At 32.5% G+C, this 27,616-nt stretch overlaps 1 protein-coding gene across 1 annotated transcript; it reads right to left on the bottom strand.

The window, feature by feature from the left end:
- Window positions 1–13,054: 13,054 nt before the first annotated feature.
- Window positions 13,055–14,121, bottom strand: LOC106773491 (cytosolic sulfotransferase 15-like). Its single transcript, XM_014660175.2, has one exon. The coding sequence runs from the start codon at window positions 14,119–14,121 to the stop codon at window positions 13,138–13,140; it is 984 nt and encodes a 327-aa protein (XP_014515661.1). The 3' UTR covers window positions 13,055–13,137.
- Window positions 14,122–27,616: the final 13,495 nt, after the last annotated feature.

Genomic DNA, 27,616 nt, shown 5'->3' on the forward strand with positions numbered 1-27,616 from the left:
GGACGATCAATTGCGTTAACTTCTGTTTATAATGCGGTACTAATTGCTAGGGGAGGCTAGGGATAGCAAGCCAGTAGTTAATATTAGGCTCTTTTCGCCGAGGGATCGGGTTAAGGGTAGGCTAAGAAAGTCGCATAACAATTAATTAATCAAACTAATAATTCAAGAGGAGTAGATAAGAGAGAGAAGATTAGATGAAATTGTAAACCCCTAACAACTCCATTCATCCATTGTTTTCTTTTGTCAATTGAATCAATCTTTTGCATGTTAATATTTTTGTTCTCAAATCAAATTATTAATTTTTATTTTCAAGTCTTATTATTTTAATTCACGTGAACGAGAAAACCATTCGAGTCTCTTGGGAAGAACGATATTGGGTTTTACCAATTATATTACTTGAACGATTTGGTACGCTTGTCAATCCGTCAACAGTTGTTCAGAAGAAAGATGGTGAGAACATCTATGATGTCCAGAAACGGTTCACTCATATTGTAAACCACCTGATGGCTCTTAGCAAAGCCTTTTGTAAAGAAGATATCAACATCAAGATTTTGATAAGTCTGAACAGGAATTGGCAACCAAAAGTCACTGCAATATCTGAATCCAAAGATCTTACAATTATGAACATGGCTACCTTGTTTGGCAAGCTACATGAACATGAATTAAAACTTGGTAGACTGAAGGATGAAAAGGAGATTGAAGAAAAGAATTCCATTGCTCTGAAGGCTGCAAGTAATAATCTCACAGAAGCAGTGATGGAGCACAAAGAGCTTATGACCTTGATGGTAAGAATGTTTAGTCGACTTATGCAAAATGATAGTCAACTGTCTAACCATGCAGGTCAAAGCAAGAAGAAGAGCTTCAACACAAACACTGTCCAGTGCTATGAATGTGGAAAAGAAGGTCACATCAAGCCTGACTGTCCTGAATTACAGCCAAAGCAGAAAGGGAAGAAAAGAGTTCCTCAAAGCAGAAATATGAGAAAGAAAGGAGCCTACATTGCTTGGGAGAATTATGAATCTGAAAGCTCAAGTGATGATGATGCTGATCAAGAGGAAAAATCCAACATATGTCACATGGCTGGAACTGCAAAGACTGAGTATGACAGTGATAAAGAATTTGAGAAGCTGCCTATTGGAGAGAAATATCAGCAGCTGATTGAGACATTCAAAGAACTACATGCTGAAGCAATGCGACTGGAATACAAGGTTAATCGACTGAACTCTGAGAAAAGAGATTATGAATATAGGATTGATAACCTTGTTACTGAAAATAAAATATTAGAAAAGGAATTGGATATAGCCTTGCTATCTGCTAAGAATATTGAAATTAAATCTGTTACTGTTGAAAAAGCTTATGAAAATTGTCTTTTGCATGTTGAAAAGATTGATTACTTGATTAGCAAGCTAGCTAAGTTTACTCAAGCAAGTGACAATTTAGATGTTGTATTAAATTCCTCTAGCAGAACCAATAATAGGCAAGGAATTAGATTTAAAGGATACTCTAACAGAACCAATGCTAGAAAGCTTAATGAATTAAGAAAACCTGCTAGAAATGCATGCTTTTACTGCAGATGTGTTGGTCATACTGTTAGAAATTGTTATTATAGACATGTTGATGTTCCTCAAGGATTATGTGTATGGATACAAAAGGAACATGTGACAAGGACTGACAATCAAGGACCCAAAGTTAAATGGGTACCAACAACCAAAACTTAATGGTTTTGCAGGTTATGCAGTTGATATAGAACTGTTCTCAAGGATAAATCAACTATGGATCATTTCAAAAACCTTGAGTGTCTACAACTGGTAAATCTGTATCCACCTACTGCATAATGTATATATTGATTGAATATTGTTGTATGATTGTTTGCATTGAGTGATTAATTGATTGATTGATCAGTTTGGTTGAAAGATGATTTCTTTATCTTAGTCGACTGGTGAATTAATGTATTCGACTAAGTAGTGGAAACTTTGTCTAGTCTGAAATTTAAAATTCCATTTTGGTGCGAAAATGAAATTTACATGTTCCCTCCAAAAACACAATTTCATATATCAGATTAAATTCTGAAGTATCATTGGAACTGCATCAAAATCACTCTCTTCAACCATCATAATTCTTCTTAAAAGTTTTTTTTCATCTGCTCATCTCTCTCATTACGAAAAATGGACTCAAGTTCTGCTCAGAAAAGACGCACCAAGACAATTGGGCAAAAGCGTTTTCGAAGGGCTCCAGACCTAAATGGTTGGATAAGCGATGATGATATTCAAGCCAAATTTCTGGATTGCTGGAAGATGAGAAGCTTAATACCTCACAGGTATCTAAAAATAAAATTTTTCAGAGAAGAAGGATTTGAATTTCAAGAATGGATCAAGCGGAAAGGACTGAGAAAGTTTGTTGAAATGTCTAAACCTTGGTACCCTGACCTTGTAAAAGTGTTTTACTGCAATCTCTGTATTGAAGACAGTATACTCCGCTCTAAGGTTAAGGGTGTGGATATCAGATTAACTGAAGAAGTTTGGTCAAATGTGGCGGGCATAAAATCTGAAGGATCATCCTGTCATCTTGGAATCGAAGGGTTTCACAAATTCACTGAGTATCTGAATACTCTAAGAAACCCTCATGAAAGTAAAAATTTTTCCAGTTACAAAACTAGAGGGATGAAAATGGATGATCGACTAGCTATACTAGTCATTTCCTGGATCCTAATGCCAAGAGGAGGCAATCATGCTCAGGCCACCACTGAGGATTTACTGTTGCTAAAGGCATTGAAAGAAAACATACAAGTCAACTGGGCTGCTGCTATATCAGATAACATGTTAAAGGTTACAAAACTGGAATTTGCAAAGCTGCCGTATTGCGTCCTAATATCAAAAATCCTGGTGCACTATGGAGTAGAATGTGTAAGTTAATCAAGTAGACCATGCTCCAGAACTAGCATGATTGACAAGACTACATTGCATCTTATGAAAATTTCAAAGACTGATGAAGGATGGTCATATAAACCTGAGAGTTCAAGCAAAGAAAATGACCTAGAAGCCATACTCAACTGCAACTACAGAGCAAAGTCTGAATTTGAAAGAATTATCCTGAATGGAATGAAAGTTGTGATAAGAACTCTGAAGGAGTTGAAAGCATCACAAAGTCATGAGGACAATCCAGACTACTCCGAAATGGATGATGAGGACAATTCTGATGAATCAAATGAGAAAAGTGAGGATGAAGATAGTAGTTTTGATGATAGTGACATGGTACTTCGAGACTTTTGTAACAAAATGGAAAAGGAGAACTAATGTATTAGACTAAGTTTTCATTTTGAAAAATGGCATATAAAGCCATTCTTTTGATGCTTTTAATGTTTTGATTGTATTTCCTTGCTCTGTTCTATCAATGTAATATCTTTTCTATCAAGGAAATAATATTAGAAGTTTGAATCAATCCATATACTTAACCATTCACTTAAACTGTCAAATAAAATCTAATACTCTGTTTGATTGATTTGACTGAGTTACGGATGAAGTCAATTATGCTATAACTGTCATGCATCTTTATACATTGACTTCTGCTATGATTTTTTTCTATTCTTGCATAACCACTATACTTGATCTGGAAAAGGTTTTTGAAAGGTTTTGCAGGAAGAACATTGCTTTGGACATATACATTTGAAATTCAACATTTGGAAAAGCAATGCATTCGACTGATGAGTTAAAGCATTCGACTGCGTCTAAACTGGGTTAAAAATTCCAATTTTGGAATTTTCTTATATCCTTACTGACTGCTTTAATCATTAGTATTCTGATATTATCTTTGTTTTTTACATGATTTTATATATAAGTTGAGATAATATTGTGAGATTGTTGATATTTGTCTCATTGCATGTATATGTAATTGAATTGTGTACCAATGATACAAATCTGTGCTTAAATTGGTAATTGATTTGTGATATTCTGCATTGTGCATAGTTGATTTGTGCTTAAACTGTTTTTGAAATTCATGCATAATGAGAGGGGGAGTATCACTTCTTTACATAATGTTTCATCACACACCTACATTTCAGGGGGAGTTTACATATGTTTTTGTGATGAACTTGTGATTTTGGGAGCATCCTTATTATTTTGAAACTGCATATTTGTTTGATGCTTCTCTGGTTTTCAAAACTGCATAAATATCTTAGCATTCCTTTTTTGTTAATGCACAAAGGGGGAAAGTTTTCATGAGTGCATGAGAGCAAGTCTATATGGGGAGAATTTCTACATCATACTTTATCTGCTTCATGATATTTTTGCTGTATATGCAGAGTAAATGAATTGTTTGTATTGATTGTGTTATCTGTTTTTACTCTGTCAATTGTGTAACTATACAAACATGGTTGAGTTATTAATCATGGTTGTGCATCATCAAAAAAGGGGGAGATTGTTGGGATTGTTGACAACACAAACTCTATATCAAACTGGATTTTGATGATGACAACACACTGCTTAATAACAATACATAAGTTCTAGTGTTACATGTTCAGCTGATATACTATACTGTTTTGAACAATGATTTTGTTGAACATGTTTTGCTGATATGCATGTATGTTCCTTTGATTGATAATGTGTTATAGGTAGAACATGCTTGTATTGAAATGTGTGATAAAATGATTTTGATTACTTCTGCACATTTCTTTGAAGAAAAGCTCACAAACACTTTTATGAACTTATATTTATTGTGACAAAAATCTGGTTCAGTCAAATATACTGGTAATGGATTTGACTAAGCTAAAATCTTAGTACAAATTTTGTGAACATGTGCTTGATGAGATTTTGAGTTGAAAAGAATTTCAAAGTGTTTTTCAAGTGTCAGCCGACATGGTGGAACACCTATTCGACTATGTTGCTGTTAATTTTGGAATTCTTTTATGCCTACTTGCTCCAACGGCTATATTTTCAAAAGTTAGTTAGGATTGACTGACTGAGTCAACTGTCACGAATGTGCATTGAATTGGTTGATTGAGGAGCCTCTATGTTGATTGTCTGTTATAACTATTTTAATACAATCGATTGGAATAATAGGCTATTCGACTAAGAATGACAGGAAAACCATAAATAGAACAGAACACAATCTATTTTGTAAGAGACTTAATGTTCTAACATTTTCATTATCCTATTTCAGAGTTATTTCTCAGTTTTGGAAGCTCCAAGAATTGCGCATACTGTTTGATCAACATTTGCACAAATAAGGTGCTTCTGGTTTGATCTTGAAGGCTTGGCAACCTGTGAAGTGTGTTGTAATAGGCTTGGCAACCTATGAAGCGTGCTGTGATAGGCTTGGCATCCTATGAAGAGTGCTGGTTACACGTTGAGGATTGTTCAGCGTGGGTTCAGATTGCAAAAGAGGGGATTCTTGCTACAATTCTGGTTTTGTGTGTGCAACTATATTTGGTTTTGGGTTAGAGAGGAGATTTATATTTTTGCGTGGTGCTTCTATAAATTCCTTGTTGTAAAAATCGCAAGCATTATAGTGCGTTTGCTTCCAAGATTGGAAGGACACTGGATGTAGGCATTGTTGGCCGAACCAGTATAAAAACCAATGTTTGATTTTCTCTATCCCTGCACTCTTTATTTCAGTCGACTTTATCTTTCTAGCAGTCAACTATGTTTTTCCACTGCATTGAAATTTTCATTACTTGCATTTCAAGGAAAGATCAAAAGCTTAGAATTTTCATACCAAGATTGCAAAAAGATTTTGTTTTTGAACTAACACCAATTCAACCCCCCCTTCTTGGTGTAAAACGAATCCAACCTGTTTCCTAACATTAGAGAGTTTTTAAGGCTATTGTTATTGACTATGTTTTCCTTATTTTCCATTTTTGGTGTTACCATAATAAAACCTTAATCCTTACTTCGTTTACCGTTAGATTAAGCTTAAATTTTGATATATGATTCTTGAGATATATTGATCCACTTTGACCGTTCAAAATTTTAATTTAAGGTTGATAATTAAAGAAATGGATTTCACAATTTTGAGTAAATTGATCACCAATTTATTCCTGTCTCAAAGTTACTTCGGTAAAATCTCAATCCTCACTTGGTTTACCCTTAGATTAAATTGAAATTTTTATATATGATTCGTGAAGAATCTTAATCCTTTCTGATCGTTCGGATTTTTAATTAGAGGTCTGTACTTAGAGGAATAAATTTCGCATTTTTGAGTAACCTGATCAACAATGTAATTCTGTCCTTAAGTTACCTCAATAAAAACTTTAATCTCCGATTTATTTACCATTAGATTGACCTAATAATTTGATATATGGTCCATAAGACATATAAATTCATCTTGACCGCTAAGATTCTTAATTGAATGGTTGTGCTTAGAGGAATTAATTTCTCATTTTGGATAGATATTGTTGACATTGTTGATAAGGGGAGCACTGGTTTAGTCAAACCTTACAATCTCAAAGAACTTTTTCTTTTTTATGATGACAACACATTATTAATAACAATATGTGTTGTTATGTGTTTATATGTGTTACATGTTTATCACTTTCATGTTTATGATTAAATGAGAACATGTTGATGTTGTTTCTGTCATTGCTGCAAATCACTACGTTTTACATGAGATCTTAGTTGTGATTGCATAACAAATGTTTTGAAATAGGAAAACCACATGCACTTTAGTTGAACTTACAATGTGTGGCAAAACAACAGTTTTAAGTCGACTTCATTATGAAGCAAGTCGATTAAAACTCGTGGCTTTGCACAAACTTTTTCGAAAAGTGTTGTGAGTATTTTGGGAAAGAAAGCAAGCTACTAATAGAGTCAATCAAAACTGCATTGAAGTGTTACAAAGTCGACTATATGCGCAAGCTACTCGACTTAGTTAGTTATGTTTTGAAATTTTGTTAATGCTTGTGATGTCTAACGACTATATTTTATATCTTTGACCAAGCATTGATTGTGAGTCAATTGTATTAAATGCGTAATCAATTAAATTGGTTTGACTGCTACTAATTGTTATAACTATCTGAGTATAATCGACTCTATTAGTAGCAAAGTCGACTTAGGAGCGTCACTTTTGTGAAAAACTATATATAGACGCAAATTTGATTTATGCAGAGACATTTGTGATTCTAACGAGTTAATTGATTCTTTTCAGATTTGTGATCTCTTGTAGAACGTGCTAAAGCTCCAAGAATCCATCTAGAAGACCGAGGTGTTCATTCTTTGATGATTGCTCGACGAGCAAGAATCTGTGCGCATTGACTGAGTGATCAACCTGCACATTGAGGTGTTTGATACGTGATTAACTATTTCTCTCAATCTTGTGAAGATTGTGGCTGCCCTGTTGTGACTACAGGAAGAGGACGTGCTGCGTTCTAGACTTTGAGGATTGTTCAAAGTGATTAAAGAATGCAAGAGATGGGACATCTTGCTACTGTTCTTTGTTTATATATGTCTATATTTTGGTTAGAGGGTTAGAAAGGTGTTTTATATTTTGACGTGGAGGTCGCTATAGAAACCTTGTTGTAAAAACCCTGATCATTATAATGCATTTGCTTCCTGGGATTGGAAGGACACTGAATGTAGGCAGTTTGACCGAACCAATATAAAATCTGCGTTTGAATTCTCCATCCCTGCACTTTTAGTTTTCAAAGTCGACTTTACTTTTCACGTAGTCAACTATTTCCGCTGCACTTGAAAAATCTTATTCCTTGTGATACAAGAAACTTTTGAAAGATCATCCTTTTACGAAAAAGATTTTGAAAAGACTCCGATTTTTGTTTTTCACCAATTCACCCCCCTCTTGGTGTTGAAACTTAGCCATTCTATTTTCTACAGATATGAAAACAACTTTAATTCCATCTTTAAGTTACCTCAGTCAAACTTCAATTTCGACCTAGTTAATCATTTGACCGCTCGAATTTTTAATTAGATGTTTATATATAGGGAAATTATTTTCGGGTTTATTAGAAAACTCAACCCCATCTTAAATTTTGTTTTGATTCATCTAGGTAAAATTAAGATTCTCATTTCATTAATCGTTGGATCGAACTAAAACTTTTACAATAGGTTCTAAACACTAGTGCAAAAACATCATATAATGTCGGTGTTTTTGGGCCTTTCACGTCGAATTTGAGGCTAACATCATACCGGGAGGCGTTAAATTGATGCTAAATTTTAAAAATTCGATGTTAATTTCCGATATTTGACGTTGAATATAGAACATTCTGACGTTCCCAATAGAGCAAATTGACGTCGGATATTGCTTTATGTCCGACGTCAATTATCGTTAATTAACGTCGATTTTTGTTAATGTACGACATTAATAATTTTTTTTTAATTAATTGTGATCCCTTGTGATCCTTTTTTACAACTCTACGATACCTAAAAAGTAGAAAAACAACAAATGGAATCCGATTTTGGTATTTTATACAGCATGAACAATGAATGTGTAGTATAGTATCAACAACAAACAACAAACAACAACCAACAAAAAAAAAAATAAACAACAAAGAATAAACAACAAACAAGTTCAACAAAACAACAACAACAACAAACAAGTTCAACACAACAACAAAAAAAACAAGTTTAATAAAGTAGTTCTTCAAAACGAAAACGAAAACTAATCTTCAAAAGGTGGGTTCGTCGGAATAAAGTGTTGTCACCTGTGGGAGAGAAAGCAGAATGCACCTATGAAGGACAAGAACACAAAAATAATTAGTCAAAACAAATGAAAATCATACCTAAAGTAGTTAATCAACATGCATTTGTATCAAATGTGTTGATATGAGACAATATGAGTGTTGAACCCAATCCCTGATGTGTTTGTTTTTTTATGATGACAACACATTGATAGTAAAAACACATGGATGTTGTCATGACACAACAAAAATATGTATTCGTGATTGTTACATATTTGGATATATAAATGCTTATTGTGATTAATACATACGTTGACATATTGTTGATTCTGCATACTGATCATGATGTGTTTATATCTTTGTATGCATATTGTATGTTTTTGTGTGATGAAAACCACAAGCACAAAAGAAAATCCGCATGACATAATCGATTATAGTGATGTTGTAATCAATTAAGTTCATCAGACAGCTTATGCTTTAAACTGTGGCAAAACAACAAGTTTTGAATCGATTACATTAGTTGTTAAATCGATTAAAAGTCTTGTTTTTGCATACATCATTTTCAAATGTGTTGTGATGAGTTTTTGAAGAGAAAAAGTTTTCAAAATTTGTTTAAGTGCTTAGCTTAATTGATTACACATTTTTTGTAATCAATTAAATATGTTATCTTTTGAAAACTGTTTTCAACTTAGTCATAACAATATTAACGGTCATATTTTTAAATATGTTTGACTAGAATTAAATGCAAATTGATTACATTAATTGTGCATTTAATTAGACATGTGTTAGTTATATTTCTGTTACATCTGATTTTAATGTAACCGATTACATTACTGACGTAATCGATTATTCTGCGTCTGTCATGATGAAATCTATATATTGACGCATTACATGCAATTGTAAGAACTTTTGATCATTTGTACATTTTCATATATGATATCTTTGATGTGAGAAAGTTTTATAGATTGCTTAGACGCTCAAAGAATCAAGAAGTAAAGAATTTGAAGAAACTTGAAGCATTCTTAAGAGAAGCTTTGAGAATGTGACTGACTGATCTTATTCACACTATTGAGGTGTATCTGCATTGATCATAATAGTATTCTACAATCATGATTGTGTTGTTTCCCTGTTCGTGCGTGACAGAAAAAAGAGTGAGGAGTTCTTGGACTTTGAGAGGTGTTTCTCAAAGGGGTTGTGCAGCAAGAACGTGTGGTTTTATGTGTGCAGGTGTTTTCTTTCTTATATTTGATTGTTGAGTGGGAAAGGTGTCTGTAAAACTTTTGGTGTAAAACTCAAATCATTATAGTGAAAGATCCTTCAATCTAAGGTTGATTCGAAGGAATACTGGATGTAGGCATTTAGACCGAACCAATATAAATTTGTTGTTTGTATCTCTTTCATTATCTCTTTACATTTCATTGCATATGCGCTTTACTTACAACACAAGATAGTTTAAAGATCATTCTAACTTTACAAAAAGATTTGAAAAGTGTGCTTTTTTATAAATCACAAATTTTCCACCCTCTTGGTGTTAAGAAACAAGTCTATTTATTTCTAACAAAATGAAAGAAAGATTACATGTGGTGGTTGTCAAACTTCGTTCGAGACAAGTTTGAGCAAAGAAGAGGGGTCTCGCGCGCTAAGATAAAGTGAATGATTTTGAACCTCCCACTAAAATTTTTATTGATTTCACTAACCTTTTGACGTCTAACTATAAGGCCTTCGACATCAATTAACATTAATTAACGTCAAATTTTGTCAATGTACGACATAAATCAATTTTTTATTTTTTTAATTAATTGTGATTCTTTTTTACAACTTTACAATACTTGAAAAGCAGAAAAACAACAAATGTAATCCAGTTTTTGGTATTTTATACAGCATGAACTATGAACGTGTAATGTAATATCAACAACAAACAACAACAACAAACAACAACAAACAACAAACACCAAACAACAACAACAAACAAGTTCAACACAATAACAAATAAAAAACAAGTTTAATAAATTAGTTCTTCAAAACGAAAATGAAAACTAATCTTCAAAATGTGGGTTCATCGGAATAAACCGTTGCCACCCGTTGGAGAGAAAGCAGAATGCGCCTATGAAGGACAAGAACATGAAAACAATTGTTCAAAACAAACGAAATTCATACCTAAAGTAGTTAATCAACATGCATTTGTATCAAATGAAAGAAAGATTACATGTGATGGTTGTCAAACTTAGTTCGAGAAAAGTTTGAGCAAAGAAGAGGGGTCTTACACGCTAAGAAAAAATGAATGAATTTTGAACATCCCGCTCAATTTTTTATTGATTTCACTAACCTTTTGACATCTAACTATAGGGCATTCGACGTTTTATAACCTTTTGACATCTAATTCTAGGACATTCGACATCATACGTAAGTAAATTTTCACCTTCGCACCAAATATTTTCATAAAATTTGCCCATTAGTTAGTCAGACTTCTCAATATTCGACGTCTTATAACAAGTTAACGTCAAATTACAATTCTAAATGACGTCTAATAATTGTATTTATTTACAAAAATGTCACCGGTCATTTTTAACGTTGGCTATTAAGTGGTTGGACGTTGAACGCTTGACGTTATACGCTGTTTTTGTACTAGTGAAACATGTTATTTACTTTGATTGGTCAGATATTTAATTAGAGGTTTGTAAAGAGAGTAATCATCCCACGTAATACTCTAACTATTTAAATTGTTAATAATATTTGATCATATTGGGTGAAATTTTTAGTAACCATGTTTATTGATTTGTATGAGTGATTGTATCATTGACTTGAACATTATTCTATGTTGAGTTGCAAGCATGAATTTGGATCAAATATGTATTGCATGATGAATGGATTGATGAATATGAACATGACATAAGGATGGTTAAAGGTCTCGTGGAGAGACTCTATGGTTGTAATTAATTAGTGTACATGTTGATGTTGGGAGACCAGATATTGGAGGTTATCTTGATACTCTAATAACCATCTAGTCTCAAGTAGAGAAGGATTAATTATGTGGTGAGAGGGGCATGATGTCCTAGTCTATGTGTCAGCTTTGGACATGTTAACAGGCTAACCTTGTGGACAACATGGTGTATTCTATTGGAAGTGTATTTGTAAAGAGTAGTGGAGGACACCACAAGTGCATAACCTCCCGTGATTTCGCAACAACATCTCATCCAGATGAGTGTGTTTGACATGATTATTGTATGATGAGATGGTTGTGTCTGGTATGATTATTGTATGTTGTGATGATTAAGTCTAGTATAATTATTGCATGATAGTATGATTATTGTTATGTGTAGTAATATATTTATGAATGTTTTATGAATGATTTGTTACATGTTAGCTCACCTTACTTGTTTATGTTAGTGTGATGATTGTATAATTCGTGTTGTTATAAGTGAGTTCAGATAGGAATATTAATGATTCTAAAACCGATGGTTAATGAGAGAGAATTGACGATGAAATTTTTATTTAAAGTTTATCAAATAAAAATTTATAATGATGTTATAGAAATTTATGAGATTAATGTATACATGTAAATCAACGTTTTTATAAAGAAATTAAATGAATTTTTTTTTGTGACACTTTGAAGAGCGGGTGTTTGAGTTACTCTCTCCTCATGAAAGAGAATTAATGTTCACATAAATAAACATTAAATGTGATATATTAAAGATATTGAGTCTTAAAACTATTTAAACATGTTCTAATTATATTAATAGTGAATTAATAAGATAAAATTTACCTTTTAGTTTCTTTTAAAAATATGCAATATTTTACTTTCTATAAACTTTAATTGCATATTAGTGATTTAATAGTTTAAAAGTAAGTAATTTTATTAATTATTAATATATCATTTAATTATTAATAGAAATTAATATTTATACGTCAGGTTGTTGTTAAACTTTAATATTTTACGTAATTAGTCATAGTATTATAATTAATTAACAAGCAACGTTTTTCTTTTTCATTTTCAATTAAATGATATATTTATATTTACTCAATATTGTTTAATAATAAAATTAATAATTAATATTCAAGACCAATTTATTCTAATTCATAAATCAATTATTGTTTTTTTAATAATATAAACTATATTAGATATTTATAATTTTAAATTTATAAAATAATACTTAATTTAGTTAATATAATAACTAAATATGTTTAATCTTTAGATTTAATTATTATTTAATCATTTTCATCAAATGATCACATTCTCCTTCATTATATATATCCATCTTAATATAAACATAATACTATTTTTTTTATAACTACAGAAGTTTGCAAAAGATGAATGGAAATTTATCATAAAACAAAAATAAGCAAATAAAACATTTGATTCATCCTAATGTTACCACAAAGGGTAAAAGATACATCTTTCTTGCATCTTTCTTGCACATAACTGTAGATGGTAACAACTAAGGTACCCACATGCAACTAATGGTACCTTTTTATTCAATAAAAGGAAAGGGAAAAGGATGTAACACACAAACATACTAAGGACAATTTTTGAATGACAAACCAGATCCTTGAAGTTTTTCTTCAACTATTTTGGACAATTTTTCTATCATTGAAGGGGAAAAGTGATTAACCCAATCTCCTGTTTCTCCCTTTCTGAAAAATTTGCTTTTATCAACAGCAGCTATGCCTACTTTTCCAGATTTGTTCACTGCTAAGTCTTTCATCTTCTCAAAGCTGCATAATTGGATTATGTTTTCAACAGTTCCATTCTTCTCCTCTTCCTCTGTGAAAGAACAACCAAAAAAATCTGCAATTCTTTTGACCTGAAAATTAGTATCCTCTGTAAGATCATCATATTTTATGAATAAAACCTTGTTTGGTTTGGCAATACTCTCCTTCCAATAGCCTAACATATGACTCCACCATGGACCATAATCAAGTATTCCATTGCAATACAACTCAAAAGCTTCATCCATTGGTATTGCAGGTAAGGACTCAGGCTTTATTTTATTAAAATAAACCCATGCAGAAACAAAATTGTCATATGGGTTTCTGCAAATATAAATTATCTTGCAATTAGACTCCTTAATTGACTCAGGTAAGTAAGGAAATGGAGTATGAGTACCAAAAAGTCTTGGGTCAGGTTTGCTGTCTAGGAGCTGAATTTGGTGGTCTTGAATATTACCACCAAAGACAGATTCAAGGAAAGGAACAAGGTCATGAGGATTAGAGGTGAGCAATGGATGATTCTCCAAAGAGGAGAAACGTTGGTGGTTCACAATGGCAAAAGTAAGAGCTTTTAACCATATAGTACCAGATTTTGGAAAGCTAGCAACAATAACATCACTTTCTTTTGCTTGAAAATGCTTTTGAAAATTTTCTACTGCTTCAACATGGATTGATGGACACCAAAAGCTTTCAAATAGATGGAGATAATAATGAGATGGCCAACTTTTGTCTGTGTAAAGAGAGAGAACTGGCTTTTCTTCTGCATTTCCTTTGGAAGCAATTGAACTCATAGCTGTAGGTAGAATAGGAATAGAACTTTTTCAGAAGGGTTTGGTGAAATTTAGGACACCATTTCTTAGCTTTTATAACGTCAAGTAATGGCATCAACCTGCTCATTCTAAGCAGTATTAATGGGTTTGAAAAATATATTTCTGTAACTGACGATTGAATTTATTACTTGATATTGGTTTAATGAATAATTTAATGTAATAAATATGTAATGTAAATAAGTTAATATTCACATTTAATTATGTAATAAATATTTTATTTAATACTTTATTTATTGGTAAATAATATTGATTGAGATAATTAAGTTAAAATAATCAGTTGATTTTTGTATTTATTCGAAACTTTCAAGTTGGTTTCATATTTTGATTAATTTCAATTAGGTCCTATGAAAATATAATACAATTTGATTTTTTCATTAGTAATGTATTATGTTAACTAATGTGTTGCATGTTTTTTTCAACTTTTTTTTTTTATATTTTTTAAACAAATTGTCAAGTGTTAAGTGAACATCCTATCATTAATGAGACAATATCACATTTCACTTATTATGTCTCTTGAAACCAAATTTAATTTTTATATAAATGTTATACTAAATTTTTAATAAACTTGATATTTTTGTTGAATATTTTAAAAAAAATTAAGTTTATTTAAATTTATATTTTATATTTTCTTTTTAGTTTTAAATGTGTTTGTGTTGATATTTTATTATATCAAACTTTAGTATTGTAACATCCCAAATACATTATTGAAACCATAAAAGAAACATCACATAGTCAATAATATATGTTAGTTAACATGCTGGAAAAGAAATATAAAGTCATTTTTACAGTCATCCAAGGTAATCAAAAAACTAACTTTATATACAACAAGTACAAGTATCAAAACTATGTACAAGAATGGTATATCAAAAACCACCAAGATAAGATAAAAACTAAAGAAATGAAGTACTAAAATCACTATGCATCAGAACCCATTCTGCCGGTTGCTCAACTGTCACCTCATCAGGCTTTACTCACACCCACCAGATGATCGTTGCCAAAAGAATAACACATAGAACAAACAAACAAGAAACATACAAGAAGGGTAAGCTAACTGTAAAACAATTATTCATATTTAAAGTAAGTACACCATACAAATTTCAAACACACAATAAGTAGAACCTCATTCCCATTCACATCTATTGACTCAAACTTGGCCAAACCCTTTATTATATAGTATAACTGTTGAGCCATGGAAGGTTCTACACCTGTGTTGTGAGACAACTAACCCACTCAAAGCTGTCACACCTGGTTAGTCCTTAAAACGCCTTGTGCTACCATGAAGAAAGGCCCCCAAGCTAGGACATCCTGCCCCTCTCACGACATGACTCATCACTCTTTGAGCATGGATGGTCATTAGTATATCAGGATAACCTCCATATCGGCTTCTTACAATTTATACCAATCCCACATAAAACCACTCATAAAAAATTTCCTCCTTGGAATTCCCTTTTCACAATATTTTATTCATACATTGATAACCTCATTCCACATCTCATCCAAACATTTGAAACCATGAAACATCCATGAAAGAATCAAAATAACCCAAACCAATATCACAGGACACCTAAAACAACTCAAAAACCAACCCTACTGGCTGGCGTTCAGTGCCCCAAACTGGCGCTCAGCACCCCTGAGACAAAGAGTTGGCACCCAGGCGGGCGCTCAACATATTGTCACTCGAGAGCTGGCGCACAGGCACCCAAAAAGAACCGGTCAACACCATGACAGATCTCATTTCCTTTTTTTCCGTGACCTTAACTACTTCACTCTCAACTTCTAATACTTCCTAAGACCATATAAACATTAAGAAACCTCTGGAAACACCATTGTACTCAAATTTGCCACTCCAAACCAAGTTAAGCTCTCTAAACTACCCAATCTCATTTCTATCTCTTTTACCACTTTTTTCGATGGTTTTACTGCACTAACAAGTTTCAATTTTATCAACAATAGACTCTAAAGCAACTCCTAATCCAAAAATTTCTCCTTCAAAGATTCAATACTATAAACCCCTTTAATAGACTTGTAAACACTCCAACAAGCCTTCTCCAACTCTTTTTTGCATTACAAACCAGATTTTTCTGGTTTAACCTCTCTCACAAGTCCTAATGGACTTCAAAATAGTCCCTAAACTTCTCTTTTACCTAACCAACTACTTACTCAAAAATTCACCTACCAAAACCCCTAATTTTCACTCCAAAACAAGTAGGATTTGAACTCATTGTATCCCTTTCTTAGCCTTCTTTATTTGACCATCTAATGATACTAACCAATCACAAAACACTCAAAGACAAATACCAAACTGTAGATTTCAAATTGTTCTCATTATTCCAAAATTGACATACTTACAACATCAATTCAAGCCACAATATGAACCATCATTATTAATACAATTTTATCTCAACAACATATTAAGTTCCTCATGCAATAACTCACAACAACAATCATACAAAAAAAAATTTCAAAACACATCCTAAATTTACAATCGCTCAACACTTTTCACCAATCTAACACCACCAATTTCCATATAAACACATACACACAAATTAACCGATTTCACCCATCTTACTACACTTATGAAAAGCAAATTAGCTTCCCTTACTTCACGAAAACTAAGACAGTTCTACGGGCTCGCTCGAAGCTTCCACCACAAAGAATTTTAGGAAAAACCTACAATTGACAGAATGATGATCGGAATGAAATCTTAGGACCCAAAATTTACCGAGAATCGAAGGAGAAACTCACTTGATACATGCGGGAAAGATTTTGTACACATGATTATAGACCAAAGATAGACCGAGAAAAGAGGTAGAAACTTACTTGCTTTAAACAGATAATCAATCGGATAAAAGTGGAGAGTACTTCGCTGTGACCCTCTAGGAACCTCCTGATCGTCAAACAGAAAATCAGAGAGTAAGACAATGTAGAGAGAATGTGGAGAGAGTTTAGAGAACGAGTTCTAGAGAGATGAAGTGTATTTTAAGTAATGAGACGACTATCTGAAATTCTATTTATATTAACGACTTATTTTAAAATAAAATAATAGTCTCATTATTTTAACAGTCCTATCTATTCCAATACTCTATTTTTTAGGTTCTTACAAATATTCTTTATTTGAATTTATATTACAAATAACGGTATATAAATCTATAAATTTATATTTCAAATATTTGTATAACATTATATTTTAAATGTAAAATTCTCAAACAATTTTATAACAATTTAAAATAAATATATTTAAAATGTTAAAATAAAATTTAAATAAATTTAAATGCAAAATATACATTTAAATAAACTTAATATGGTTAAAAATATTTAATAAAAATATTATTATAACATTTACATAAAACTTAAATTTGGTTTCAAATTGAAAAGTCACAAATTTGAAAAAAAAAATTGAATGAAAATAACAAATACATGGACCAAATTGAGATTCACACATTGATACTTGATGTTGAAAGTGACTTATGACATTACTACTCTTACGTCACAATGTCACTATTATGTGACATGATGCTGACTTGACTCGTGGTTTTTTTAAGAAAAATAAAAATAAAAAACCACGCATGTGTCACATATTTAATGTTGTTAGTATAATAAAGACCAAATTACATCACATTTTTTAAAATAGGAACCCAATTGAGATAAATCAAAATATTGGAACCTACTTGAAATTTTCAAACAAATACGAGGATTAACTGAGAATTTTAACCAATGATTATAACATGATATCTTAATTTATTTTTAGTTTCATATAATCACTTTTTTAATATTTCTATTATAATGGTTGAGTCAAGTGTTTATCATTAGGTCAAAAGTTATGATTAATAGTCATGTGAAACTCTTTTTATTTAAGAGTTTAGCCGTCTAAGCATCGTGATTTGACTGAGACTTGATCCACTCGACCTTTACTATGGCTGATAGTCAGGTAAAACTTCTTCTACGTGAGAGCATAATAGTCCAAGTATCATAATTCGATTAGGACTAGATCCACTTTGGACTAGATCCACTTTACCTTCATCATAAAGCAATTGATGTCACTTAGAAATTGTTCCCATCGGCAATTGTATGGTTAAGAAATCAAATTCATTATCTTGACTCTGATATAAGTTATTAGTTCAAACATTTACCATAATGCTAACTCTACTACAGTCTTATAAAATCCATACTTCATTAATATTTTTCTTGTTAACTTCCTTACACTAGTGCAGAAAGGACTTTAGACATAAGTTATTTTGGGCTTTTAACATCATATCCATAACTGACGTCTTTGCGGGTGACGTTAATCAGACGTCGGACTTCATATAACCGACGTCTATATAGACGTCGGATGCAGGTACACAGACGTCTATATCCGCGTCAGTTGTGGGTAAAGAAACGTCTATATACACGTCGGAAGTGGGTAAAAGGACGTCTATATACACGTCGGAAGTGGGTACACCAGATGTCTATGTAGACGTCGGATGTCTCCAACACTGACGCCTATAGGTGTTGAACGTTTTGTCCACTGTAACTCATTGGACATTTGTTGTGCACTGCCAGACGTTTATAGATGTCGGGTTTTACACTAACAAACGCCTACTGGTTATTTTCTTTTTTAAAAATTAATTTATTTTTTCAATAAAACCACACCTGAAAAACAGAAAATTGTCTCAGAACAGTATCCTATAATATAATTATGCGTTTCAATTAAAGAAAGTTGTAATTAATCCAAAAAAAAATCCAAAACTATCAAAATATAAACTTAAAGTAAACCTAAGTAATGTTCAACAACAATATAACTAGTGTTCGTAGTTCCATCTTTGTAGAAGATAAGTTGTCCACTCTTGCCTTATCTACCTAATTGTGTCCTCTGGTATAGGAGACGCACTCTTGAAGTGCTGCAAAATGAAGAAAGATTATGGTTTCATATATGTTTTAAGATGAATTTAATTTGTAATGTATTGAAGGTAAGCATCATTACCTCATTCCAATCATCTGTAATGATAGCTCGAACGATGATCTTAATCTAAGACATGACATAGTAGCCACATTCCCAAGAATCTAGCTGCTTGTTACACTAAAATGACAAACTAAATAGTCAATAATTTATATCATTCAATAACATAGGAAATGAATCAGAGTTATTAATGACTTACAACCTTTGGATACAAAACTTGAACTAGTTGACCTCGAGATTTTCCCACAACTCTATTTAGATTGAAAACACAAAGTAATATTAGTATAATTATATATATCATAAAAATTTAAGGTGAACATGAATTTCAAAGTCATTTTTGGAGAAACAGTTACCCTTGAAGCATGTTTCTCAAGTCAGGTTTCATCTTCTTGTGTAGCGAACAAAACCATACAATTATACATTGTTTGGGAATGATGACCATCAGCTACCAGTGAGACCTATCATGAATCATAAATAGTTAGTAAACTAATTAAGTAAACTTTAATGAACTTTTACATAAAACAACACATACCCATCAATGTATGGCACAAGGTATACGTCTCTGTTTGACTCAATCATTCATGTATGCAAATAATGTTGTTTGCTTTCAAGTGTGTTACCAGAACGTTGAATGATCTGAGGTTCAACAAATTCGTACATGGAAGACCGACCTTGGTCTACAATGACTGTGTCCATGTACCTAAAACAACAAAGTTAAGTTGTTAGAAACTAGGAATGTAAATAAAACTAACATGGAAGACAAAATTAACTATCTTACATGCACCATAGTTGAAGGATGGAAAATTCAACATCTTGTCTCCTGCAATGATCTCTGATACATCATTGAATGTGATATATACTGGCACATGGGCGGGGAGACCAAATACTCTGAAATCCCAGTAAATTTGTATTGCTCCTTTCTTGAACTTAGGTAATTTTGACATTAATTTTGATAGAGGATCATCCTCTACTTCAGCCATGTCATTATTTTCAGGTATGACTGACTCATGCATGGGTTGCTTTTGAGTACGTGTGAACTGAAGATAAGAATTTCAAAGTTATCATTAATATTATACAAAAATTTAACATGCAAATACTAATGATAAAAATATTATACCTATTGCATAGCAATGTGTGTCATGATGAATGATCTAGGCCAGGCTATAAATGTTCCTATGGCCTCCCCCACAAATTGAATTTTTGCAGTGGGTACATGCACCTGAGCCTAGGGATCTCGAACCTCGTCAATCATGACACGTACGTGGTCGGGTAATATGGGAACACCATAAATAGTCTGCCCTCCCTCAAGCACTCGTCTGACAGCCACAATGCGTGGGGGATCCCCATTAACCAACAACTCATACTAATCATTGTAGTCAGTAGGTTCTACAACAGAGCATGATCCTCTAGTGATGACACGAGGTGGTGTGGGAGTTTTAGTGGGCACACCCAAGGTGCCCTGTGTCATGGATTGCAACTTCTCTTCAAGCGCTCTTCGTATTTGTTTTTGTTCCTGTAGCTGCTCCATGAATCGTTGTTGCATTGTTTGCATGCTTTGGTGAAATCTTTCCTCCTACTGAAGATCCATTTGCCTCAGTGCCTCCTGACTCGTTGATTGAGTGCTTTTTCATTCCTTGCTTTTAAACTAAACAACTTCAAATTTGCAGACAGACGTGTAAAGTTTGAGCATCCTGGGTACAACGGTTGCTCTGAATCATTTATAAGAGAATCATACAAATTAGCTCTTCCAAAATTATCTTCACCAACATCATGTATCATGTCCTCTAAATGATCACTCATCCATTCTTCCACATAATTCATTCCTCGTGACGTGGTGGGCTGGTCTAGTACTTCTTCATGCCAAGTCCAAACGGTATAAGTTCTCATTAATATGCCGAACATGAATAAATGGCCACGAATATTGCCTAAATCTTGTTGTATTTGATTAAGACAATGAACAGGGACAAAAATATGTCTCATTCAAAGACTTTGCATTTTCTTGAACATGTTGCAAGAACATCAAAACACCCTTCTCATATTTTTCACCGATGCGACGTTCATTCATCCAGCTTCAATCCATACTATGTTCGTAACATACTTCATCAATTTCAATTTTTTAACTCTCACAAGGTTACGCCCTACCCATTCAGAAAAATTATATTTCATAAATTGGTAATACACATGCAAAGAAGTCTACATCATAAATTTGATAAGATTTCGGCAGTATTTCGCATTGGTCTCCGAAATACACGAAATGAAAGTAGTCAAGGATGATCACAATCAAATATGCCTCTGGAGAACAACACAAATATTGAACTGAAATTTTATCAATCTTATGTATAAACTCCAAAGTACATGTTATAGCAAATTTATGAAATATAATTTTCCCAAAATGTCTAATCGGACAATTCAAAATTTAATAGAAACGATTAAAAGATAAATCGTTTGTGTTAAATTTCAAACAGGAACTAAGTATCACTCAATGATTTGATATTTACAATCTAACATGCCAATTATAATAACACAACTAAATTTTATCACATGCATATTCAAAAGCCAATAAGACATGCAGACCTAAAACCAAAAAACCTCTTATCGAAAAATTCAATAACATGCATACACAAATGACAACAACACGCATACAATAAAAGTTTTCAACAAAGAAGCTAACCTTTTTAGCAGATTAATAAAGCAATGGAGTGAAATGGAGGATTGCACGCCCAAAATTGTAGGCCAAAAAGGGTTAAAAACGTCGCCCAAGAACACACTACAAATTGCACAAAAACGCAACAAAAACGAATTTTAATCAGTTCATATGGAAGATATTTGATCAAAGACTAATTTAATCGGAGTAAAACTAAATTTAAATGGTCCAAATGAGAGAAAACAAACCTGGAAATGCAATGGCGAAGAGTTGCTATGCGAGGAAGACGATGAAACAGTGAGCGTAACTGCTTACGACTTTGTGTTGTAGTATAAATGCCTATAGATGTCGGCTTTTGTGGACAATCGACGTCTATTATAGTATAGACGTCGGGCTCGCACGAATATGACGTCTTTTTGATTTAAAAATTTATAGACGTCACTTACTAAGGCAACTGACGTCTATAATCGTATATAGACGTCAATGTGGCGAGATCCGACGTCTATAAGGCAGAAAAGAGTGATTATTCACCTACCTGGCAGACATATAGAAGTCAGTTAGGAGGTGTCCCGACGTCTATAGTATTTTAGACGTCGGGGCTCTCCTAATTGACGTCTATATGTTTGACAGGTAGGTGAATAGCCATTAATTTTCGCCATATAGACGTCGGGGGCCCTCCTAACTAACGTCTATATGTCTGAAAGAAATGACTTTTCACCCACTTGTCAGACATATAGACGTCAGTTAGGACAACCCCGACGTCTAAAATACTATAAACGTCGGGACACCTCCTAACTGACGTCTATATGGCCAACTTATTTATGAAAATGCCACCAGTCATCAATATATGTCGTGCTTACCCCTAACTGACGTCTAAGAAGTGACGTCAAAACAACGTTTTTGCACTAGTGTTATAAAAGAGTTATTATTAAAACAAAGACTTAATTAATAATTTGGTCTCTATATTTAAGTTTATGATTTAATGTTTCATCTTTCTCCAACTCCCACCACCTCCCTCCATATAATAGATATAAATTATTAACAATAAGAGTAGCATTCTCTACATAAAGCATATTAGACAAGGAATGAGAATCTACTAACATATCACTATCAAAATTCTTAACAAAAGAAAATTCATTCAGAATAACACATATGATATTAACATCACAAAATTAATTATTTAACTAATATTGAGATTTAATTTACAAAAAGAATATAAAAACTAAAACAGATTATATATTTAAATATAAAACTCAAATTACTACTTAAACCTTAAAAAGAATTGTACAAATGTTATTTAAACTCTTCTTAAATTTGTCATCTCATCTTTCATAACTATGAATACTATATCCTCGTATTAAAATGGAAAGTACAATTCTCACTTTACAAATAGTTGTATAGAATTAAATTATAGATAAACTTTCTTACTAAGACATACATAAACACAATGATATACTACTTGTGTCTCTTCAATCTTTGTTGTTTTTATTATATTGATAAAGAGCAAAGATAATAAGGGGTTTACTCCCTAAACATTAAAGATAATTATAATGTGCACATTCATAAACATTAATTGTGATAAAATGATGAAGATAGTAATAATAATTTTGTTTGAGTTCCAAAACTAATTAAAATTTTTCTAATTATATTAATAGTAAATTAGTAGGCACAATAATATTAAGCTTAATTTACCTTTTAGTTCCTTTTATAAATATGCAATTTTAATTTCTATAAACTTTAATTTTTTAAAATTAAGTAACTTTATTCCCTATTAATATATCATGTAATTATTAATAAAATAATTAATATTTATACGTCAGGATATTGTTAAGCTTTAATATTTTACGAAAATTAGTCAGAGTATTATGCAACTTTTTTTTTCTCATTTTCAAGTAAATGACATTAATATTTGCTCAAAATTGTTTAATATTTAAAAGTTAAAATACTAAAGAACAGAATTAATTTTTTTATGTCTAAAAATTACTTATTTAGAACGAATGAAAAGTGAATTTAATCCAAAATTACATATTTACAATACCATTACACATATTAGAAGAAGTTTTGTAGATATATAATATATTTTTCTTAAAATGAGTAAACTTGTAGAAGAAGATATTTATGTTAAACAACTACAAGGCTTCATCAACAAGGGTAATACTAAGATTAAAAAAGCCTTATACGACCTGAAGCAAGCTCATTGAGCAAGGTATAACAAGATTGATCAATACTTCATCGATCAAAGATTTAGAAGGAGCAAAAGTGAGTCAAAACTATATATTAAGACACAAGTTCAATATCATCTCATTGTCTCCTTATATATTGATGATCTTATCTATATAGGAAACACGACGAAGATGACGAAAGAACTTAAAGAAAACATGATAAAGAAATTTGAGATGACCAACCTTGGCTTGGTGAATTATTTCCTTAGTATAGAGGTGAAACAATAAAAAGAATGTATATTTATCTCTCAAAAGAAATACATTGAAGGTCTATTAAAGAAGTTCAAGATGAATGATTTTAAGCTTGTCGCTACTCCATTAGTGGTAAACGAGAAGCTACAAAAAGACGATGGAGCACAAGAAGCAGATGCATCACCCTACTAGAGTTTATTTGGAAGTCTCCTATATCGCACAACCACACGACCATACATTATGTATGCTACAAGTCTTCTATCAAAATTCATGTAAAAGCCAAGTGAGATTCATTATGGAGTAGGAAAAATAATTTTAAGATATCTACAAGATACAGAGGAGTTTGGTATATGGTACAAAACCATGACTAACTCAACGATGATTAGCTACCCAAATAGTGATTGGGCAGAATGAATGAATGACATGAATAGTACGTCAAGATACATTTTCTCACTAGGATCAGGTATTTATCTTGGGCATCAAAGAAGCAAGCAACTATGATGCAATCAACAATAGAATCAGAGTATGTAGCAGCTGCTAAAAGCACGAGTCAAGCAATATGGATATGAAGAATACTTGAAGAAATGGGTGAACCACAAGATAAGCCGACTATTATCTATTGCAACAACAAATCGACAATAGTAATAACAAAAAATTCAGTCCAACATCAAAGAATAAAACACGTAGCCATTAAATATCACTTTATTCAAGATGAAAAGACAACTAAATAAATTTGACACCGATAGTACACAACAGAAGACCAAATTGCGGATGTTTTTAGGAAGGCATTACCAAGACCAAGATTTGAACTACTACAAGTTATGCTTGGAGTTACCGAATTTATATCAAGGAAGAGTATTACAATGTAATTCAAATTCTATAAGAATATAGAAAATCCTAAGATAGAAGTATTAAAATATAATACAAATTCTAGAATATTGTAGAAAAGCCTAAGATAGGAAGAAAAAAAATAAAAAACATTTTACACTGATAAAAATCTAGAACATCCAACATAAGTTGGGGCTAACAATTTTTAGAATAATTTATGGATCTATAAATACCCATGTGCTTTACCATTTGATGTAAGACAATATCTAATACAACTCATACAACTATAAAATATATTACTTCCTACTACTACTTCCACATAGTGTCGTCAAAATGGGTTGAAACCCATGAGCCAACCCGGCTCACCACGGGTTTGAGCCAAGTTGGGTTGAAAAAAAATGTGAAAATTGTGATGCGAGACAATTTTGACCTGGCTCACCCGGGTTGAACCTGTGGTGAGCCGAGTTAGCTCACCAACCCACATATTTTTTTTATTGAAATCAAATTAATTATTCAATTCCTATTTTTTTTATTGAAATCAAATTAATTAAATTAATTATTCAAAACACACAACATTTACTTCGCAGTAGAGCTTTTCGTGTTGCATTATGCTGTTGTCTATCCAAAAGTTTCCCTTTGCTATATATTTTTGTTAATAACTATATGTAGTTTCTTGGTCAAACGGTTGTGTATGTCTCATTAAAATAAATTGAAAAAATTTAATGTTTGATAGCTTAGAATATATAACAATAAGGTTCTTTTGTTTTATTTTCTTTTATATCAATTGGTCCAATTATTATTGTTTCAATTTGATCGATCAAAATAATATGTTATAAGAATCTCAGAAGAGGGTGAAAAAAAGTTAAGTAAGACAATCAGTCAACCCGTTTAACTTACGGGCGTTGATCCCTGCACCTCCACCTTTTTGGACCTCCACCTCCCCATCCTACTTTTATCCTTTCTTTATTTTATTTATTTTTTTAATTTTTATTTATATTCCTATTATACCCTTACATAAAATTTAATTTATAGATTAATTTTAATTCTAATCTTCTACAGTAAAAAACCTAACTTTTTTTCTCACGTTCTGCTCTTTCTCTCTCGTTTCTGCTCTCTCGTTGGTTTTTCGAATTCTTTTTGTGCTCTCTTGTGAGAATTTTCTTTCAGAGAATCGTTGGTGTGGTGGAAGAAAAGTTCAACTGTACAAAATTCTTCTTCTCTTTCTCCCTGATCGTGTTTGCAGCGTGGTGGTTGAAGGTGATACCTGAGCGCCATAGAGGTATGTAATTTACGGTTAAAAATAGCCTAAACCCTTAAACAGATCTGGTTATCCGTCAACAGATGTCAACATCCGTTTAAGGTGAAACGGATGTCGACATACATTTACAAACCAAGAAATCAAGACAATCATGTGCAACGAAAACTAACCTCTCGTAGATGGCAGAAACGAAACGAAGCGTCGCACCACCGCGCCGCACTGTCACACACCCGCCGCACACACCACGCCGCACCGCCGCACACACTCGTAGGCAAAAACACAACTACAGAGCCATGACCATCGTGCCGCACCGCCGCACACAATCACCGGACTGGCACACACAACCGTCGGATCGCCACACACACCAAAAGCTAACAAAGGAGAGGAAGAGATGACTGGAAAAGTTGAAAACTTTTAGAAAATGAAAGGTGGAGCTTGGGGTGTGAATGCGAAGGGAAGGGGAGGTGGGACTGTTTTCGAAAGTTTCAAAAGTCTATGAAAGTGAAAGCTGAAATAAAAAGTAAAGTAAAAATTAGGATTACTTAATTAAGAGGGTTAAAAAAGTAAAAATAAAAAATAAAAAAAGGTTAGTTTTGTAATTAATGAAAAGTTAAAAAAAAATGGGGAGGTGTAGGTTTGAAATGGGGAGTGGAGGGATCAATGCCCTTAACTTACCAACCCATGGTGAGTCAGGTCGGATCCAAATTTTTTCGACCCACTAGTTAGATTATGTTGATTCATTAAGTAGCAAACCCGTGATAAATCGGGTTGGATCGGGCTGAGTTACCCATTTTTCACAGTTCTACTTCCACATTCTACTATCTCCACAATTTTCTCTCTCCTATTAACTTTCCTTTCACAATCTCAAAATACTTGACACTTTTCATAAAATGACCAACATTCTATCTGACTTTTCTCTTCACAACGTCTTAAAACAACATCAAACCATTCACATGCCCAACGTCCATCACATGGTATGCTTCGACTTATAATTGCTTCATATGACTCACCTCTATCAAACGATACACTCAACACATGCCTCACATGTCCTATGTCTACACATCTTCTTTGTAGCTAACGCGCTCTCTCTAGACGACTCCAATGCTCAAGCTTTCAGTCATCAAAAGCTACTCAAATTCTCTCCTCCAAACGTCTTACTCTCTCCAGGACGAAACACAAACCATCAGGCGAGTCACATAAATTATTTATTCTTAAAAAGAAAATACTTTGATTCTAAACTCATTTGTAAGAGCACCAATAGTATAAACGAACTGACTAAATTTACCATCGTTGGAAGAAAAAAACCTCATCCAGACTATCCAAAATTAAACTTCCGTGGAGTTAGACCAAAGAAAGCAAATATAGAAGATATG

The sequence above is a fragment of the Vigna radiata genome, chromosome 9 (genome assembly GCF_000741045.1).
Source record: "Vigna radiata var. radiata cultivar VC1973A chromosome 9, Vradiata_ver6, whole genome shotgun sequence".
In the NCBI taxonomy this organism is placed as follows: domain Eukaryota; kingdom Viridiplantae; phylum Streptophyta; class Magnoliopsida; order Fabales; family Fabaceae; genus Vigna; species Vigna radiata.

Excerpts from the sequence above, each read along its gene's own strand:
- LOC106773491 (XM_014660175.2), bottom strand. The coding sequence starts at position 14,121 with ATGAGTTCAATTGCTTCCAAAGGAAATGCAGAAGAAAAGCCAGTTCTC.